Source organism: Arvicanthis niloticus, chromosome 20, assembly GCF_011762505.2.
Source record: "Arvicanthis niloticus isolate mArvNil1 chromosome 20, mArvNil1.pat.X, whole genome shotgun sequence".
NCBI lineage: Eukaryota > Metazoa > Chordata > Mammalia > Rodentia > Muridae > Arvicanthis > Arvicanthis niloticus.
The window spans coordinates 25975554-25993953 of NC_047677.1; the positions used below are offsets into that span (position 1 = coordinate 25975554).

General features: G+C 50.1%; 1 protein-coding gene across 1 annotated transcript in view; it reads right to left on the minus strand.

Moving 5' to 3' along the window:
- The window catches only part of Cdh23 (cadherin related 23), a 382247-nt gene that overhangs the window by 172747 nt on the left and 191100 nt on the right, over window positions 1-18400 (minus strand). The window contains exons 10-11 of the mRNA XM_034524155.2: window positions 9589-9701; window positions 8122-8310 (exon numbers count right to left, since the gene is read on the minus strand). Coding sequence (XP_034380046.1) covers window positions 8122-8310; window positions 9589-9701 — 302 coding nt within the window. The remainder of the gene's footprint in view (window positions 1-8121; window positions 8311-9588; window positions 9702-18400) is intronic.

Sequence of the window (18400 nt, forward strand, 5' to 3'; positions counted from 1 at the left end):
TAGTTTTGCAATTTCTCACAAATGATTTTCTTCCGTTAGACCTGCTTTCCTCATCTGCAAAATGGGGTTGGGGGTTGGGGGGTGGGGAGGGGTACTGTCCACCCAGCAGACTACTGAGGACAAACTGTGACATCCTGGTAGCTCCTTGGACAGACACTCACGTAGGAGAGCCATTTCCAGAGTTCTAGTAGGCGGGGGGGGGGGGGGGGGAAGGCACTCCTGAGGTGGGCAGACCTTGGCTTGGGCTGGGAGGGGCAGGAGGAGGAGGACCACTGGCAATGTGATGTGTAGGGTAGGGACCATCCACTCCCACCCTCAGCATGGACTGCCAGGCTCCATACTCTTGGTTTTTGTTGAGCTCATCCACGCTATTGAGTGACAGAAAATCAAAGCTGACGAGCTATGTTCTTTATCACTCCTTTGTCCCGTCTTCCGCTTAATTAATCCCAATCAGACATGGTGAAGTGGACTCGGCAGGGAAGGGACCCCTCGCCCTCTCCCTGGGAGTCAGCTGCTTCTCCCTCACACCTCTAGACCTGCTGCCCCAGGCCACTGCCTCACGCCCATGGCACCCCCCCCTTTCTGATTCTCCTCTCACCCCAAGTCCTGCCTTCCCAGGTTTGGGCCTCCAAGTAGACAGGCCTAAAGGTGAGAGTGTGTATTCTCTGGAGCTACCACCCATTGCTGTGTGATTGGAGATGATCTTTTCCTGTGCCTCAGTTTCCCAGTCTGTAAAATGGTACTTTTGCTTTGGGGGCTTCTCCTGTGCACCCACGAACATGAACTGTTTGATGTCCTCTGACTGAAGTGTTTCCTCCCTCCGTCTGTCCCTTTTGTTTCTTCTCCCACACTCTCTGTTCCCCTTCTTGTCCCTTTACTTCCTGTCTGAAACGGTAGACACTTAGTGTCTCACACACACACACACACACACACACACACCCAGCCCATATACACATTGAAACCCTGATCTCAAAGGAGGGTGAGTCTCTGGGAGTGGCCTGGTGTGTGGGTGGGATGCCAGCTCTTGATGGCATGTATGAAAGGAACCCCAGGGCCACCCTTGCCCTGTCTGCAACGTGGGGACATAGGGAGAAAATGACCGTCTACAAACCAGGAAGTATCGCTTGCCGTGCAACCGAATCCTCTGGCTCATTGGTCTTAGACTGTCCTGTCTCCACACAGAGGCAAGTAAGCCCCCTGGTTACTTTGGCCCAGATGGACTGACAGCCTCTCTCTCCTCTTCCATCTCTTCTCCTCTCTTCTCCTTGGTGCCCCAGGTTACCCATCGAATTCCACACACGCCTGCACAGATGGGATCAATCCCAGGCTGCCTTGCCTTCAGCTTATCTCCGCTCCAAATGATTGATTTTCCCTCTTTAAGAGTAATTTGCTGGCGAATTCCATGTATTGGGGAAAAAGGAAAAAACCAGCAAGCCTGTGAAATCTAATTCAATCCGACTGGCAGCTGGCACTTGCAGGGAAGAACACTAGAGAGCTATCATTTTCATCCCACATGGGTGTGGCGCTGTGGAAGGTGGCAGGTGCTCCTCACCTGTGGAAGCACACCTCCCTCTGCCTGCCCCAGCTCTTCAGAATGTGCTCGCGCATGCACGGAGGTGTATTTAAATTAACAGTTCCCAATTTGCAGCCCATGGCCAAGTGCACTGTGGGAATCTCTCATAGGCTAGCTACACCTGACCTTCAGTCTGTGGCCTTAAGGTATCCTTCCTCCCCTCTCTCTTTTCCTCCCATCTTCCTTCATCTTCCCTCCTTCCCCTCTCCTTTACTCTTCTCTCCCTCCCTTCCTCCCTCTCTCCCTCCTTCCTTCCCTCCCTCCTTCCCTCTCTCCCTCCTTTCTTCCCTCCCCTCTCCTTTACTCTTCTCTTCCTCCCTCCTTCTCTCCCTCCTTCCTTCTTTCCCTTCCTCCTCCTCCTCTGATTTCTAAGCACAGAGTCTGTGCCCTCAGGACCCAGTGCAGCACATGTCCTGTGTCCCATGTGGTTCAGTCCTGTGACCTCTGTCCCCTTTTCCTTCTGGCTTGTCTGGCTCAGTTTCCCTATCTGGCCATGGGTTACCTGTCACACTTGAATCAGAGATGCCTGTCTGTCGTATGCATACTACAGGCTTGCTGATTTAAAACATCGAGGAAGGTGTTTAGAAGCCCCTATAGATATGCTTGATGGTGACTCCTCTCACCTCATGATGTTGGGGGGATGGGGACACCTGCAATACTTCATAAATTAGCATGTAGTATGATTAACAGTTTTTGTTCTACAGTTTTATGAGTAACAATTCATGTATAGATCCCAGTCTTCCCCCCACTAAGCTAAGGCTCCAAATAATTCTACACCCCACCCCCACCAAAGAACCCTGCCTTGTTCTAAGTCTTTGTAGCCCTGCTGTCAGCCATGGAGCTCCTGTGTTCTTTGGGGATGTCACAGAGTCACACAGACTGTATCATCTGGTAGCCAGCTTCTCTCAGGACAATACCCTTGAACATACCTGATTCTCCCCCAATGCTGTCATCTATTTCTGTGTGTGTGTGTGTGTGTGCACTTGTGTGCACATGTGACGTGAGTACACGGATGTGGGTGCATGTGCACACAAACATACACGCATGTGAAGGGCAGAGGACCACACCAGGTGTCCTCAACTGCTCTCCACCTTAAGTTTTGAGACTCAAGCCCTCTGAACCTGGAGTTTACTAATTCAGCCAGGCTGGCTAGCCAGCAAGCTCTGGAAACCTCCTGTCTCTGCCTCCCCAGTACTGGGATTGACTACATCCTCTTCCTTGACTGAGAGGCATGCTCCTGTCTCAGAGTCATGCCCTCAGGCTTTCCTTCTGCCTAGAATATCCTTCCACTAAATGTTTTCACTTCAGAGGTCTCTCTTTCAATGATATCTCAGCAGAGAGGAACCCCTTTCCCTGGAGCACCCCTAACATCATCATCATCATCACCACCACTACAACCACCACCACCATCATCATCATCATCATCAGATGTGCGTGTCCGCGCGCGCGCGCGCGCACACACACACACACACACACACACATTTCCTAACTGCTGGAGTTGCCGATGTGTATGACCACTCCTGCTTTCTGCAGCACTGGGGCTGGAACCCAGGGCTTCCTGCGTGCTGAGCTAGGCAAGCCGACCACCAAGTGAGCTACAACCCTGGCCCCAGCTTCCTTTTCTTCAAGTTATTACCTGCCATGCTGTTTCTCCTGTTTACCTATCTGTTTTCCAATACTGGGGATTGAACTCAGGGCCTCCCACATGCTGGGCAGTCTCTCTAGCCCAGGGGCATGCCCAGCCCTTTTTAAAAAGTTTAATTTAGTTGGGTGGTGGTGGTTGCCTCTGCCTTTAATCCCAGCACTTGGGAGGCAGAGGCAGGTAGATCTTTGTGAAGTTTGAGGCCAGCCTGGTCTACACAGTGAGTTTCAGGACAGCCAGGGCTACACAGAGAAACGTCTCAATCACCACCCTCAACCCCAAATTAAAGTAGAGCCAAAGTCCTGGGTGACTTGATCTTGCCACAACCCTTCCTCAGCAGCCCCAGCATCTGAACTGCCACTGCCTGCCTCGTTCTGTTTCTTTGGTTTCCCACGTTGGGAGCTGAGGCTGCCCAAGGTGATGTCACATGCTGAGATGAACAATGTGAATGAAGTGGGAGGAAGGGGGAGCGTGGGAAAAAGGCATTGTTCCAGAGAGAACAGGCCAGAGGACAGGGAACCATGGGCGGCATGAGCCAGGCAACGGGTAGTCTAAGGGTGGGTGGGGGACAAGGCTTGCCAGGTGCTTCTGATCCCACGGGAGCTTTCGGAAGACTAAGTGCCATTTTAGGGATGTGACTTTTTGGATAAAATGAGTCTCATTACTTCCAACTAGGTCCTGCTCAGGTTCAGGCATGGAGGATCATGGGAAAGGGTCCTAGCTGGAAAACAGATACAACGGGAACCAGTCCTCAGACCCAACATGAAGCATCACACACACACACACACACACACACACACACACACACACACACACCCTGCTGTAGCTCAGGGAACTTAGGTGTGTTATGACAGGTCCAGGGACACTCTGAAACCAGTGTTTCCCAGCGGGGTTCATCACTTGCCCCAACTCCCACCAGGCAGGGACCAGGGCAAATCACATGCTAATTACACCTGTGATGGCACTAAGTGAGGAGGTATCTGAGTCACACCAGGCCACCCTCTTGTCCTCAGGGAGGCTGGAGCTTTTTGAGCTGAGAGGAATCACTCGGCGGGGATGCGAGAACGCCGCCAAAGCCAGAAAAAAAAAAAATCCCAATAATCAATCTCAGCAAGAAGAGGCTCCACAAAGGCATCCGGAGAGAAATTAATGGGAAATGCAGATGGGGTTGTCCTGCTCCTGTGGCATCCCTTCTAGAGCTGAGAGGCTTCTCAGGCAATAGATATCTTTCTGGAGAGCCTCAGTCTTGGCGGAGGGACCATGACTCGAAAGCAGAAGTATGCTGCCTTGGTTTCTCCCTGGACCAGAAGCCTTTCCCCTGCTCTTTCTCATAGCTCTGTGTGAGAGGCAGTGGGTGGGCATGGGGTGGGGGACTGGACGGGGGACAGAACTGGAGGCATCACCGCCCACTCCCTTCAAATTTCCTGGTGATTGACAGCTATGTCTTAGTTACTTGCTTAGAAAGGTTGGGGATGTGGCAAGACAATGGATGGATGGACACACACTCACAGAGAGTCCAGTCCTACCATTGGTGGCCTGGTCTCACATCCCTTGTCTTTGCTCCTAAATAAGTGGCTTAGACAATTGCATTCGGGGTTCTCTGGGGTTACTTTCCAAAGAGGCAGGAGTGTGTACCTACTGCGTCCACCATAAACAAACTATGTGTTGGGGAGACACTACAGGGCCCAGAGGAACAGTGGTCTGAGTGATGGATACTCAGCCAAATGTGTGACAGGGACCAAGGGGTCTTGGCTTCACCCAGGTACGCAGAGGCAGGCTCAGGATGCTGAGTGGACTCACACCTGAGAGAGCCTGCTGGGCCAAAAGAACCAAAAGCAAAATGCCTGGTGGGGTAGGGGAGGAGACCAAGGGGAGGGGGAGAGGTAGCTGGGGGGAGGGGCTGCAGGTAGTGAAGATGGGGGCTCCTATGAAGCAGGGGTTTGCTTATTCTCTTTTTTGTTGCTGTTTGTTTTTTTGAGACAGAGTTTATCTGTGTAGCCTTGGCAGTCCTAAAATTCACTCCGTAAACCAGGCTGCCCTTGAACTCACAGAGATCTGCTTGCCTCTGCCTTCTGAGTGCTGGGCGTAAAGGCATGTGCCACCACTGCCTCCCGGCTTGTTTATCCTCCTTTTTTTTTTTTTTTTTTTTTTTTTTTTTTTTTTTTTTAAAAATGCTACGGATCCTTCTAGAAGCCTACTGAAGCCCAAGGTTTTTTTTGTTTGGTAGGTTTTTTTTTGGGGGGGGGTTGTTTGCTTGTTTGTTTGGGGTGTTTTTTGTTTATTTGCTTTTTGTTTTCTGTTTGTTTTTTGACAGGATCTCTACGCCAGGCTGGCCTCAAACCTCCTAGGTAGCTGAAGCTGACCTGGAACTTCTGATCCTCCTGCTAGGACTCCAAGCCTGCACTACCATGTCATCTGATCTATGTGGGATTGAGGATTGAACCCAGGGCCTCAAGTACACTAGTCACTTTATCAATGGGGCCACATCCCTAGCCAATCGGAATGTCTTTAACTGTATAAAATAAAGGGGACACCGAGTCAGCTGACTATTTTGAAACAGTTATCTGAGTATTTTAAAGGGGCTTGTGCAGTCACATATCTGCTTTGGATTTCATGCAGCCAGCATATTTAGGGGCAGAAATGCCTGCCATGTACTGTTATTTCAAGGCAAGGTCAGGTGTAAATAGGATTTTGAGATTCCCGGAACACCAGTAAAGTGATATGAAAATATCAGTGGTTTTTCTTGAGGCCAAAGTCACAGCCCTTTGCATCTAGATCTGTAACAAAAGAGCGGGGAAAGCTCACATTCATGAGAATAAACTCACGGGCTTTTCTTCATCTCTGGTCTAGGTCCCTTAGAGGGTCAGTGCGCTCCTATCCCTGTAGCACAGAAACTCCTGGACTGGAAGGCAGCTTTCCAGAGGTGCCAGAGGAAGCCATGGTAGGAATACACCCTTCACAGTGCAGAGCGTAGAGGGTGCAAGGGAGGGGCCCCGGACAAACCCGCTAACAGCAACGGACAGACAAGGGACTGTGAATAAACACAAGCGTGTGCCCTGGTTCTCTGAGAAAACTAGAACACATGTGGAATGGAAAATCGGGGTGATGACTAAACATGAGCCTGAGATTAGCAGAAGAAGCATCTCTGCCCCATTCACCCTGCCCCCCATTCATACCAGCCCAGCATTCTGGAATGTTCTCCTTGCCTTCCACTTGTCTTCATTACATGGTGGTGATGTTTTGTCCTTGGGGAGGTGGGTAATTTGCTCCCCTCCTCCCACTTAGGCTCCGCAAACAAATTAATCGTTTTTGGTTTGTTTGTTTGTTTGTTTGTTTGTTTGTTTTTGTTTCTCTGTGTAGCCCTGGCTGTCCAGGAACTCACTCTGTAGACCAGGCTGGCCTCGAACTCAGAAATCCGCCTGCCTCTGCCTCCCAAGTGCTGGGATTAAAGGTGTGTGCCACCACTGCCTGGCCAAACAAATTAATCATGACACTTGGCTGAAATAAGAACACACTCTTGCCAGGTGTGTCCTGGTCACCTGTCTGGCTCAGGTCCCTCCTTCTTCCCCTCCTGCCAGCCATGCAGGAGCTGGAAGGACTCACTGCTAGGTGGGGCCAAGTATTTGAACTGGTCACACAGGGTGGATGTTCCAGTCCAAGCTCTGTGGCTGAACCCTTATCCCTGTATTCCCCAGGAGTTTACCCTTCCTCAGGCCCCTTGGGCATAGAGCCTGTGCTGCCTCCAAGATCAAGTCCAAGTGTTCTGCCTGACTCCCAGCTCTCTTGCTTCTATCCCAGCCCAACTCCCGCATTGCCTGTGTGAGCCACAGCCTGCTCTGCCATCTGCTTGCAGGTTCTTGCCTCTGGGCCTCTGTGGGCCACCAGTTTTCCTGTATTCCTGTTGGCTCCGTTCAAGACTCCTCTCCCCAGGGACCCCTCTCTTCAGCTGATCTTTCATGGCCTATGAGCCCTGGACCTTGGATGCTACACAGGTATGGGCATTTCTTGTTCCTTAGGTATCATTATTCCACAGAAACCTGGACTAGGCTTGGCTCTAAGGTTCCCATGCACACTGTGTGTGTGGTGTGTGTGTGTGTATGTGTGTGATGTGTGTGTATGGTGTATGTCATGCATATTTGTGGTATGTGTTGTGTGTCATGCATGTGTTGGTGTGTGTGCATGATGCATGTGTATGTGTATGGTATGTATTATGCATGTGGGTGGTATGTATGTATGTATGTATGTGATGCATATTTTGGTATGTGGAGTGTATGTATATGTGTGGTGCATGCGTGGATATGGTTTGCGTGTGATGCATGTGTATGTGGTGTGTATGTATGTGTGTGATGTTTATGTGTGTATGGTGTGTGTGATACATGTGTGTGGTGTGTATGTGTGTGATGCATGTGTGTGCATGATGTGTATATGATGCATGTATGTGCATACGTATGATGCACGTGTGTGGTATGTGTGTGTCATACATGTGCTTGTGTGTGTGGTACATGTGTGAGCATGGTGTGTGTGGGGTGCATATGTGTGTATAGTCTGTGATGCATGTGTCTATACATTGTGTGTGTGTGATGTATGTGAGTGTATGCTATGTGTTATGTCTGTGAATGAAATGTGTGTGATACATGTGTGTCTGTATGTGTGTGTATGTGTGTGTTGCAATGCAGACACTCCAGAGGGTACAGGATGAACCACTGGAATGTGAGACAATGCTAGAACTGCTTTTAAGCATTCTTAGGCCACAGGAGTTGGTGAGATGAGGAAGGCATGTCCCCATGTGAGGAGGGGGTAATTAGTACATCAGAAGCAGGAGCCAGGGACTCCTGCTACCCTTCCTAGTGCTGCATAGACCAGGCAGGCAGTGAGTGCTGATGGACTGTGAGCTCCAGTCACTCACCTCATCCTTGTCCACCACCTGGATGAAGAGAGGCAGGGCAAAGCCGACCTGTGCCAGCTCGGTGATGGCCACGCTGTACTCAGAGCTGTTGAACTCAGGGGCGTTATCATTGATGTCAATCACCAGGATGTTGAAGGTCGTGGTGACGGTGGCATCAGACGGAGTACGGTCATCATTCAGCTCGGTGCCCTGAAGACAGGGGAAGGTATCCACGGTCAGAGAAACAGCTATTATCCACTCAGGACGTTCTCAGCACTAGGTCATGTGTGTCAGTGTAAACTATCCATGACATCCCCAGTGTGACCCCAGGAAGATGATTCCACCCTCTGCATTCATGTCACAAAGACACTGGGGATCATAGAGGTGGGGTAGTTTGTACCAGAAGAAACCTGAGTGGGTTTCAAACTCAGGCAATGGGCTTCTAGAACCATCCAGGAGGGGGCAGGATGATCAGACAGATATCACACACACTGAGGGGTGCAGGGAGAGTCCACTTGGTTTGGAAGATGATAAAACCAAGGCCTTTGCTTTTGCTACTGATAGATCAAGACTCAACTGAGTCCCCTCTGTGGTCCCAACATCACTGGGCCTGGGAAGGTCTGAGTCAGATGCAGAAAGGACCCAAAGATGCCTCAGGTTCTGAAGTACTAATTTCCCAGTTCTGACCCCAATTTATGGCTTCAGATACTCTGAGGGAGACCTGGGTAGGGTGTCTGCCACCAAGCACAGAGATAGAAATGCCCATCCCAATGGCACGTTTGCCTAACATTTTGTATGAAGGTGGGAACACAGGACTCAGAGGGCCCCAGGTGAGGCCGTGGAGGTACTGGGTAGTGTATGCTGGGGCACTTTGTTTACATGTCTCCCTGGCAGACTCATACCTGAGCACAGGGGACAGGAAGGACATGGGGAGCCATGAGAGCCAAGAGGTCTATAGCTGACTCAGGCTTTCTCAAGGCCAAGGAGGGGCCCATGCAAAACCAGCTGTGCCCTAACCTTCATGCAGGTCTTTTTCAAGGCCCCTTGCCTATATTTGTCCCTTCCCCCACTGATACATGCCTGGGGCTTGGTAACCCCCGGTACCCTGCCTCTCCTCCCTACCAGGATCCAATCCTTCAATAGCCTTCCCTGGGAATGGCTCAGCAAGTCATTGATTTCAATTAAAACTGTCCAGGAGTGGCAGGTAGCTGCAAGGCCCAATGCTGGCATCTCTTCCACACTTTCTAGGTAGGGACCCCAGCTCCTACCCCTTCCCTTATAGCCTGTTGTTTGCTAAACTGGGGAAGCATCACCCCTGAAAGGGAAATAGAAGCTTTAGTCAGTACATATATCAGTAGTGTGTGTGTGAAGGGTGGGGCAGAACTGCATTTACAACCACCCTTCCCCCTCCTATCCTCCAGACTGCTGGGGATGGCCTCTGGCTCCTCGGTGTTCTAGGAGGTGTGGCATCCAGCCGGTGGGCCTCACCTTCACTGTCAGGATGAAGCCATGACTGTACAGGGGGTTCTCCCGGTCCAGCAGGCCATTCAGGGTGAGAGCTCCACTGATATAGTCCAGGGCAAAGATGCTGTTGGTATTCCCTGCAAGACAGAAGCCGAGAGCTATGATGGACCCACAGAGGGGTGTAGAGTCAAGGATGCACACTGCTCTGCAGGGGGACAAACTCAGTAGTCTCTGCCAAGGGTAGAAACTTTGAGTCACAAACAGATTACAGCGCCCTCTCCAGGTTCCACCTAGCCAGCCCTCTCTGAGCCAGGGGGAAAGTCTCCCTTTGGTGCTGGCAAATTTTAATACTACATACCATTTTTCTTTTTAATTTTTTTTTTTTTTTTGTTATTTTTGCTTGTTGGTTTTGGTTTGAGACAGGGTCTCAGATAGCCTAGGTTGACCTTGAATTCTCTATGTGGCCAAAGATAACTTTGCATTTCTGATCCGCTGCCCCTTCCACCTCCGGAGTGCTGGCTTGCAGGGTGTACTACAACTGGCTATGCAGTGCTGGGGCTCAAAGATGGAGTTCAAACATGCCGGGCCACATCAGGCCTGTGTTTTCCTTTAGAACAGAGCCTTCCAAAGCTGGCAAACTCAGACAGGACTCAGTAGACATGGTTTCCTTTTTTTTCTATTTTTTTTTTTAAAAGAATTATTTATTTTATGTATAGGAGTACACTGTTGCTACCTTCAGACACACCAGGAAAGGGAAACACATCCTATTGCGGATGGTTGTGAGCCACCATGTGGTTGCTGGGAATTGAACTCAGGAAGAGCAGTCAGTGCTCTAACCGCTGAGCCATCTCTCCAGCCCCCTCCTTTGTACTATTTTTTTTTAATTTAAAATATGTCTCGCTGCTTCTGTTAGTGTTTAGTGTGTATAAAGGTGCACATGTTGAGGTGTGCACATAGAGATCAGGGATAATTTTGTGAAGTCTGCTCTTTCTACCTTTCCATGGGTTCTGGGGATCGAACTCAGCTAGTCAGGCTTGTCAGGCAACGGCCTTCCTTTCCCCGTTGAGCCATCTCATTGGCCCGCGTTCTGCATGTTTACAGTTCCATTCTAGTCTAGCCTAGTCACTCCATCCTGACTTTCTACAGCAATAACGGTTTGCTTTTTTTTTTTTTAAATGATGAATATGTTAAAACATAATTCAATTTTAAAGAATATTCTAAGTTCTTACTAAATTAAAGACACTTATTTAAGCGACTCACAAAAATTAAACATGAGCACCTCTGGCCTCCTGCCGAGGCCCTGCAGCCTCTGCGCCTCCCCTGCCAACCAGGCTTCCTGCTTCTCTGCTTCCACGCTGTGCCCACCCCACTTCCCGCTTCCCTCGGCTTCCCTGGGCTTCACACATGCTCCTTCTTGCTCAGATCTCTCATTCCCTGGCTTCCTCTCTGTTCTCATCTCCCACCCTCCCCACTCAGCCATCCTCTCTTCCGGTGGAGCTGTCCAGCCAACTCTCCCTGACCCACAGGCAGTGGTCCCTCTTCTGGCTTCTCTGTGTGACTCCTTTACCTGTCTGGCCTATGAACTCCCAGGAGACAAGGACATTTTGTAATTGTCCACTGTGGTAGTGCGTGCCAGGATATTCTGTTCTGTATGGATCCTGTATGGGGCAGCTCCAGGGGCCTACTGTCCATTCACTGTGGCCCTGCAGCCAGGCTGTGATCCTCACCAACCAGTTGGCTCATTCCCAGATCTACTGCATCCATTCACAATTCTGCAGTCGCTAGGACAGGCTATCCTGCGGCCAGGCCTGAGCTTGGCACTGTGGGCTCAGATGTTACAAGTCAGGAATTCGGGCTGAATGAAGCTATAGTTTAGAAGGAACCCACACTGCTCGCCCCTAAATCAGGGCTCTGAGGTCACAGCAGGTCACTGTTCACAGATGGGAAGGCTGAAGAGGGAAGGCAGCTGGAAAGAGGATTCTGATGCTCTTGTGTGATCCTGGACCACTTCCCTAACCTCTCTGTGCTTCAAGCTGTAAACAGGGATGATGCTGGCATCTACCTCATGTGAGGATAAAATGAGAGGATGTTCTGCCTTGGGACAGCTACTTGCTTGGTTTATGCTGTTGTGAGCAGGGCCTGGGGTACAGGCAGAACCAGGGTGAGCATGAACTGTCCCTGACTCTGATTCGGGAAAAGAAGTAATACCCAAGTTTTTAATACGCATCGAGTCCAGAGTCACCTTGGTAGCTATGGTACTTCCCTGCTCTTCCCTGTCCCCATTTCAAAGGACCAACAATGGAAATCATAGCTTCTCCTTCTATCTTTAAGGCTTCAGGACAGGGGTTGTTCCCGGCCTGCTTATGCAGACACCAGACGTCAGCCAGGAGTCCCTTTGGTTCTCTCAGCCACTGCAGGACTCGCCTCTATGTGGCTTGGAATCTGGAGCTGGCCTCAGTTCTGTAAGTATATTCCCACATGCTTCTGCCTGACGTTTCTCCCACGCAGCAGACTGGTGGGTGTGGCTGTGTTTGTGTAAAGAAGACAAGGTATGAGGAGGCACAGAGAGTGGCTATCACTAGGCCATTTGCTACAAGAAATGAGGGACTGTGTGCTCTCATTCAATCATTCATTCATTCATAAGACCTCATGTTCTCATTCATTCAGCCATTTATTAGACTATATGGTCACATTCATTCATTCATTCATTCATTCATAGGAGTGTGTGTGGTCTCATTCATCCATTCATAGGACTACATGTTCACATGCATGCATTCATTCATTTATTCTTAGGACTATGTGCTCTCTCTCATTCATTCACTCATAGGCCCTCATGCTCTCATTCATTCATAGGAGTATGTGGTCTCACTCACCCATTCATAGGACTACATGCTGTCATTCATTCTTTCTTGGCCTGCTTCTGCTTGGTGTTAGGGACACACTTCTTGGAGGAGGAGTCATTACCAGGTCCTCATAGCACAGCTGACCAGACAGGACTGGAGTGGAATGAAGCCAGGACTACATGGATCTTAGAGGGGGCTGGTCCTCCCCTGTTCCTCCTCACCTCCCATAGGCCCTGGCATCCCCAGGCCCCATGGCCAGCTTCCCATCACTCCAGATTTTCATATCCATTTATTCTTTCCAATAAAGGAGCCTATGAAATGTTTAAGTGAATGTGATCCAATTTTGATCTTTGTAAGATTTTGCCATAAATCATTCAGAAAACAGAGCACCCCTTTGCTGAACAATTTGCTTAAGGTTTGGGTTGGGAGAATAGGGCTTCTGACCCTGGCACATTCAGATTCATCCTCTTACCCAGCACCCACCCTCCCTCCATTTATGGCCTCACTGTCCTCTGAATCTGAGACAGTCATCCTCCATCTCAGCACCTTTTCCAATAAGTCTACTGACAAATACCACTAACTGGGGCACTCTCAAATAAGTTTGGGGACCTTACCCAACGTGATATACCAACACACACACACATACACACACACACACACACACACACACACACACACACACACACACACACACACCACACACTTTCCATAGCTCCTAAAACCAGCCGGCAAAAACAGCTATACCCAGGGAGCTGCCAAGGCCACCTGAGTGAGGTGCTCACTTGGCTGCTGCTGCTGTCACCATAGCAACCGTAGCACTTGCTAGGATGCTGTGGGGCTTGGGCACTGGCTTGAAGTGAGCCCCGTGTGGGAAAGGTCACGTTCATCAGCTAGCCCCTCACTTATCCTCTGCAAGTTCATACTTGAGCCCTGACCACGGGTGAGGCACAGGACCATCTGTGTGGGGTCCTGCCTTCAGGCTACAACAAGGACTGTCTTTTATGAAGCTGTCCTCACTGTTGACAGAAGGGGCCCTCATGGGGCTCAGGCTCCAGAGGAAAAGCAGACTAGAGGAGGGTGCAGTCATGCCCTCAGGAGGCTGGTCACATGGGATCAGCTCAGCTCCATACTAGCTGTGAGACTTTAGTTAAGTTTCTTAGCAATTGTAGCACTATTTCCTAGTCTGCAAAATGGAGCGAGCAGGAGTCGTCCTTGCAGAGGGTTGGTGAGATGTGACGAGTCAGGACAGAGCCTGGACTACGGGAAGTGTCCACAAATGCTGGCTGCCCAGACGGCACTAAGATAGCTGCTGTGGTTCCTGCTCAGTGCTGGGCACCATCCAGTGGGGCCCTTGCCCATCCCTGTTTGCCTAGTGGGGACACAGCCTTGATGATGAATTCCATAGCCAAGGCTCATGTTTCCAAGTTGGTTGCTGTGTGGATGAGTCTTTGAGCAGACGCCTGGGTTTACAGGGCATCATGCCCCTGCTCCAGCCTCTGTTCCCACCATCATTTACTCCCAGGGATTGTGAGCTCTGCACATGTGCACACGTGCACATGCACACATACGTGCATGCACACTCGCATGCACTCGCACACATGTGAGCGTTTCTCTGCTGTTCTGGAAATTGATCCACCTTAACGATCTATTAGATCCAAGTCACAGGGAAGCCCAGACGACTCATGTCACCATTTAGTTCCACTGCCAAACAGGAGGGAAGTCATTTCTCTTCTCAACATGTGACGACCCTAGTGTGGGGGACCTCTGGCATGCATGAGGCTCTAGTGTGATGGCAGAGCTGCAGCCTGAGGAATCTGGATTCTGGAACTGTCAGTCTAAATATCACAAGAAAACAATGGGTTACTCCTGACCTCTCTGGCTTTCCTGAGGACAGACACCCCTCTAGGAGCTTCAGAAATCTGAGAGATGGGACTCCCATCTCTGCATGGAGGGAAAGCTGCAAAAAGGGGTTGTCAGACAGTGACCACTGTTCAGAGACACTCAGTTGTCTACATTGTAATTATACATTCTTCACCACTGCCACCCTATTACCCCATGAAGGGACATCCCACTCTTTCCAGAGGAAGCAGGCTCAGGTGTGAAATACCTCACCCAAAGAACCCAACCAGCTCAACTCACGTGCCCACCTCTCTTCCCATGTGCATTCAGCCTGGGCACACATCTGTATCCACCTGCACCCAGCCGTGTGTGATAGACCAAAGATTCTCAGGAGTCCCAGGAGGCAAAGGCCCAGAATGGACATTTTCAAAGGGTGATATGGAAATGGCCAATAGACACATGGAAAAATAATGAGCACCTCTGATTGTCAGGGAATGCGGGCACAGCCACAACCAGCTGCCACCTCGCTCTAGTTTAAATGATGATTATTAAAAAGACACACAATACGAAGTGGTGGTGAAGAAATGGAGAGAAGGGGATCCCCCACACACTGCTGGGGGTGGTGCATAGACCAATACTGTAACAATGGAAAACAACATGACTGGCCCTTTAAAAGCTAAAAAGAGACCCTCCGTAGGACCCAGCAACCTACTGCATACATACACGTGAAGGAGATGGGATCGACATGTCCAAGAGATGGCATTTCCACGACCAATGCAGCACTGCTCTCAACAGCCAGGATATGGACTCAGTCCATGTCATCCACAGATGAGTGGACAAAGAAGACATAGTGTGCAAATACAATGGAATACTACACAGCCATAAAAAAGACAAAATTCCACCTGGGGAGGCAATATTAAGTGAAATAAGCCAGGCACAGGAAACTCGATCCCAGTCATATGTGGAGCCCAGAAAAGTCTGTCTCAGAGATAACATAGAACAGGAGTTATCAGAGAAATTAAGGCTGTGGGGGGGGACACAGGGAGAGGCTGGCCAGTGATACAAGGTCAGTGTGTTGGGAAGAACAAACCATGTATCCGACTGTCCAACAGGGTGACTGTGGTTTTAAATAATGCAGTTGCATATTTCAAGATAGCTGGGGAGGGAATTTTGAATATTCCTACCATGAAGGAATGGTAAGTGCCCAAGGTGATGTGTATGCTAATTTCCCCTGATTTGATGATGATTATCCTCTGGGTTTATGCATTGCAAAGCAATCACACTGTATACCAAAAATATGTGTAGCCGCTGTCAGTTGGAAATGAAGAAAATGCAGGGTAAAAAATTATTTCCTTGAAAGTTCTAGATGAAATCTTCCACGACGCGACACGGTTTTACATAGCAGTAGAGAGTCTGCGCGGTCATGTCCTCCAGGTAGTTGGAGAGATAGCCCATAGAAGGGCTGGAGGGCCAAGGCTAGCCCTAAAGGGATGCCAGTACCATGGTAGTGGACAAACATTGGGTATTGGAGACTTATGCCCTGGCAGGGCTGGTCTCTATGGCCCCACTGGGGACATGCAGGGGTATTTAGAAGACACCAGTGGCTGTCAGAAAATGAAGGCCAGCCCTCAAGTGCTATGTGCCCTGAGGTAAGAGGGGGTGACCCTGAGAAAGATACCAGCCGGTAAGCAGAGGGACTCAACTGGCTGAGGAGTTGGCTAAAGTCACTGATAGTCTTTGGGTGTCCCCAAAGAATGATTTTAAGATCAAAGGGAATTAGCCAGGGGTGGGGATAATAGTGAGAGCCAGATGTGAAAGGCAGGCTCACCTACCAAAGGGAACATTGGAGTGGAGCAAGGACCTCTATGGGATAGCAGAGGGAGGTGGGGAGGGTGGGCAGAGAGAGAGGGGGGCTCATTTGGGGTGACCCTCCTTGGCGGCTTCCTCTTTGCCCCTCACCTGCCTGCCCTCCCCAAATCTCATCAGCCCCTCACACTATCCCTTATGGAATCTGCAGCATCTTGACCAGCACTGCCAGGTCTGGGTAGAATGCGGTTTCGTGAGTGGTCGATGGAGTGTGTGGGAGCATAGGCTGATGGCTCTGAACTGCCTTGTCTGCTCCACTGGGCTAACAGCCCAGCACCGCCTCTGGACTCCCTCTGCTCTGAATTAAAGGAAAGCCCGAGACCCCACCCTTCCTGAGTCCTGCCAGCCAGATCTCCAGAGCCAACAAGGCCTGCCATGAAAACCAGGCCTCACCTCCTAACCAGAGGCCCAGAACCCCAGAGAGTCAGGCTGGTGTACTCAGAACTGCCCAGGCACTTCTCTGTGCTGGGGTGTTCCTGGTTCTCAGGGGCCACCAGCATTGGCCTTGAGGGTTAGGTCTAGGGTGCCATGCTTCGCCCCCTGGGGTCCCCAGAGAGATGTTCATTACACACTTGTTGTTTTTTTTCCCTTAGCAGTGATCAGAGAAAAGGTTCAGAAGGCAGGCTATCCCTGGCATCTAGCCATGGGCTAGACCTCGGGCAGGAAAAAGAAGGTTGTGACTTGTTATTCACTTATAACCATCTGAGCTAGAACGCATTCCTATGTGGCCTGATCCCTTCTCTCTGCCTCTGGTCTGGCCCAGCATTAGTTAGCCCCACCCCCACCCGGAAACTGCATGGAGTCTGTCTCTCCTGCCTCTTAGTCTCTGTCTCTGTCTGTGCCTTGGGCTTGTTACAAAGACACTCATGTCCACTCCAACTTCTGAGTGTCCACATACAGGACAAAAAAAGTGACCAACATATCAAAGGCATGGCTCTGCTGTTGCTGAGGTCACAGTGATAGGGGTGTTTCCCAAAGCTCTGATCTATGCTCTGTCCTGCCAAGGGTCATCATCATAGCTCCTGAGCCCCTGGGCCCCAGGCAGCCTAGCCTGCAGGCCCATCGCTGTCCACTGGAGCCTTATCATTCCGGCTGCTATAGAATTTTATCACCGTATAATGAAAACTGCAGGTCCTTCTGAGACACGGGCTTTGGGCAAGATAGCTTATGAATTAAAAATTGCTATTCATCTGCCTGCTGACAAAAGGGGCTGAGGTCCTGCGTGGCACCTGGGCCGGGTAGTATTCAACAACTCCGTGACTAACATATGGCAAGCATCGGTGCGGGTTATCCCTGCTGCCAGCCTGGGAGGGGACAAGCTGATATCCTGCCGCCCCTCCCTAAAGTCCTGGGGTGGGAGTGGGAGACTCTCCCTTTCCAGTGCCTTTCTTGAAGCCACCTGGGATAGAATCCTGATCTCAGCAGGTCTTGCCCCATTGGAGGGGGGGATGTTGGCTTATGTGTATTTATGTCCCAGTTCAAAGGTCTCCTCATAGTGTAGTTGCCACCAGCCCTATTTCCTATTGCTTTCGAAATGCTTCTCTATTGATCTCAGGTTTTTTCTTCTTTTTCTTTTTTCTTCTCTTAGTGGGTTTCTTCTCACTGTTTGTTTTTCTCACAGGAAGGTAACCACTAAAGGTCAGGTACTAGTTAAATACTCAGCTGACACACAGTAGGGTAATCAATACCTGCTTGCTTTGGGCTGAGAGGGGAAGGACAGGTTTTCACTATGTAGCCCAGCCTGACTTTGAACTTGCAATCCTTCTGGATACCACACCTGGCTCAATAAATGCTGTGGGATACATGAATGAATGAATGAATGAATGAATGGCATGAATCACAATATTGGAGCCACTCACTGTGTCAGTCACCCATCATGAAGATGCTCAGGGCCTCTGAGGAGATCGGTTAATCAGAAGTTCTTATCATGACTATCATGCCCCTCCTGATGTCCCCATGACATAGCATCTGCTTGAGCTGAGCCATGTGTGATAATTAGAGTTACTATTTTCTACTGGGCGTAAGTGTGAGGTACACGTGCTGGCTGCCCTTCCTCATCCAGGATGGCCTTCACAAGCTAAGTAAATTCACAGCAATCACCTCCTTGAGACTACATACCTGACTTTCATTCCCTAACTGTGCCCCCTTATGCAGGAAACGTTAGCCTGGGTAGATGGAGGAGCTAGCCTTGTCTATTAGGATTGTGAGGAGCTATGCTGCTCCACACACGCTGTGTCTGGCTCCCTGTGAACCAGGGATCTTAGAGACACAGCCCCAGATCCTCTGAA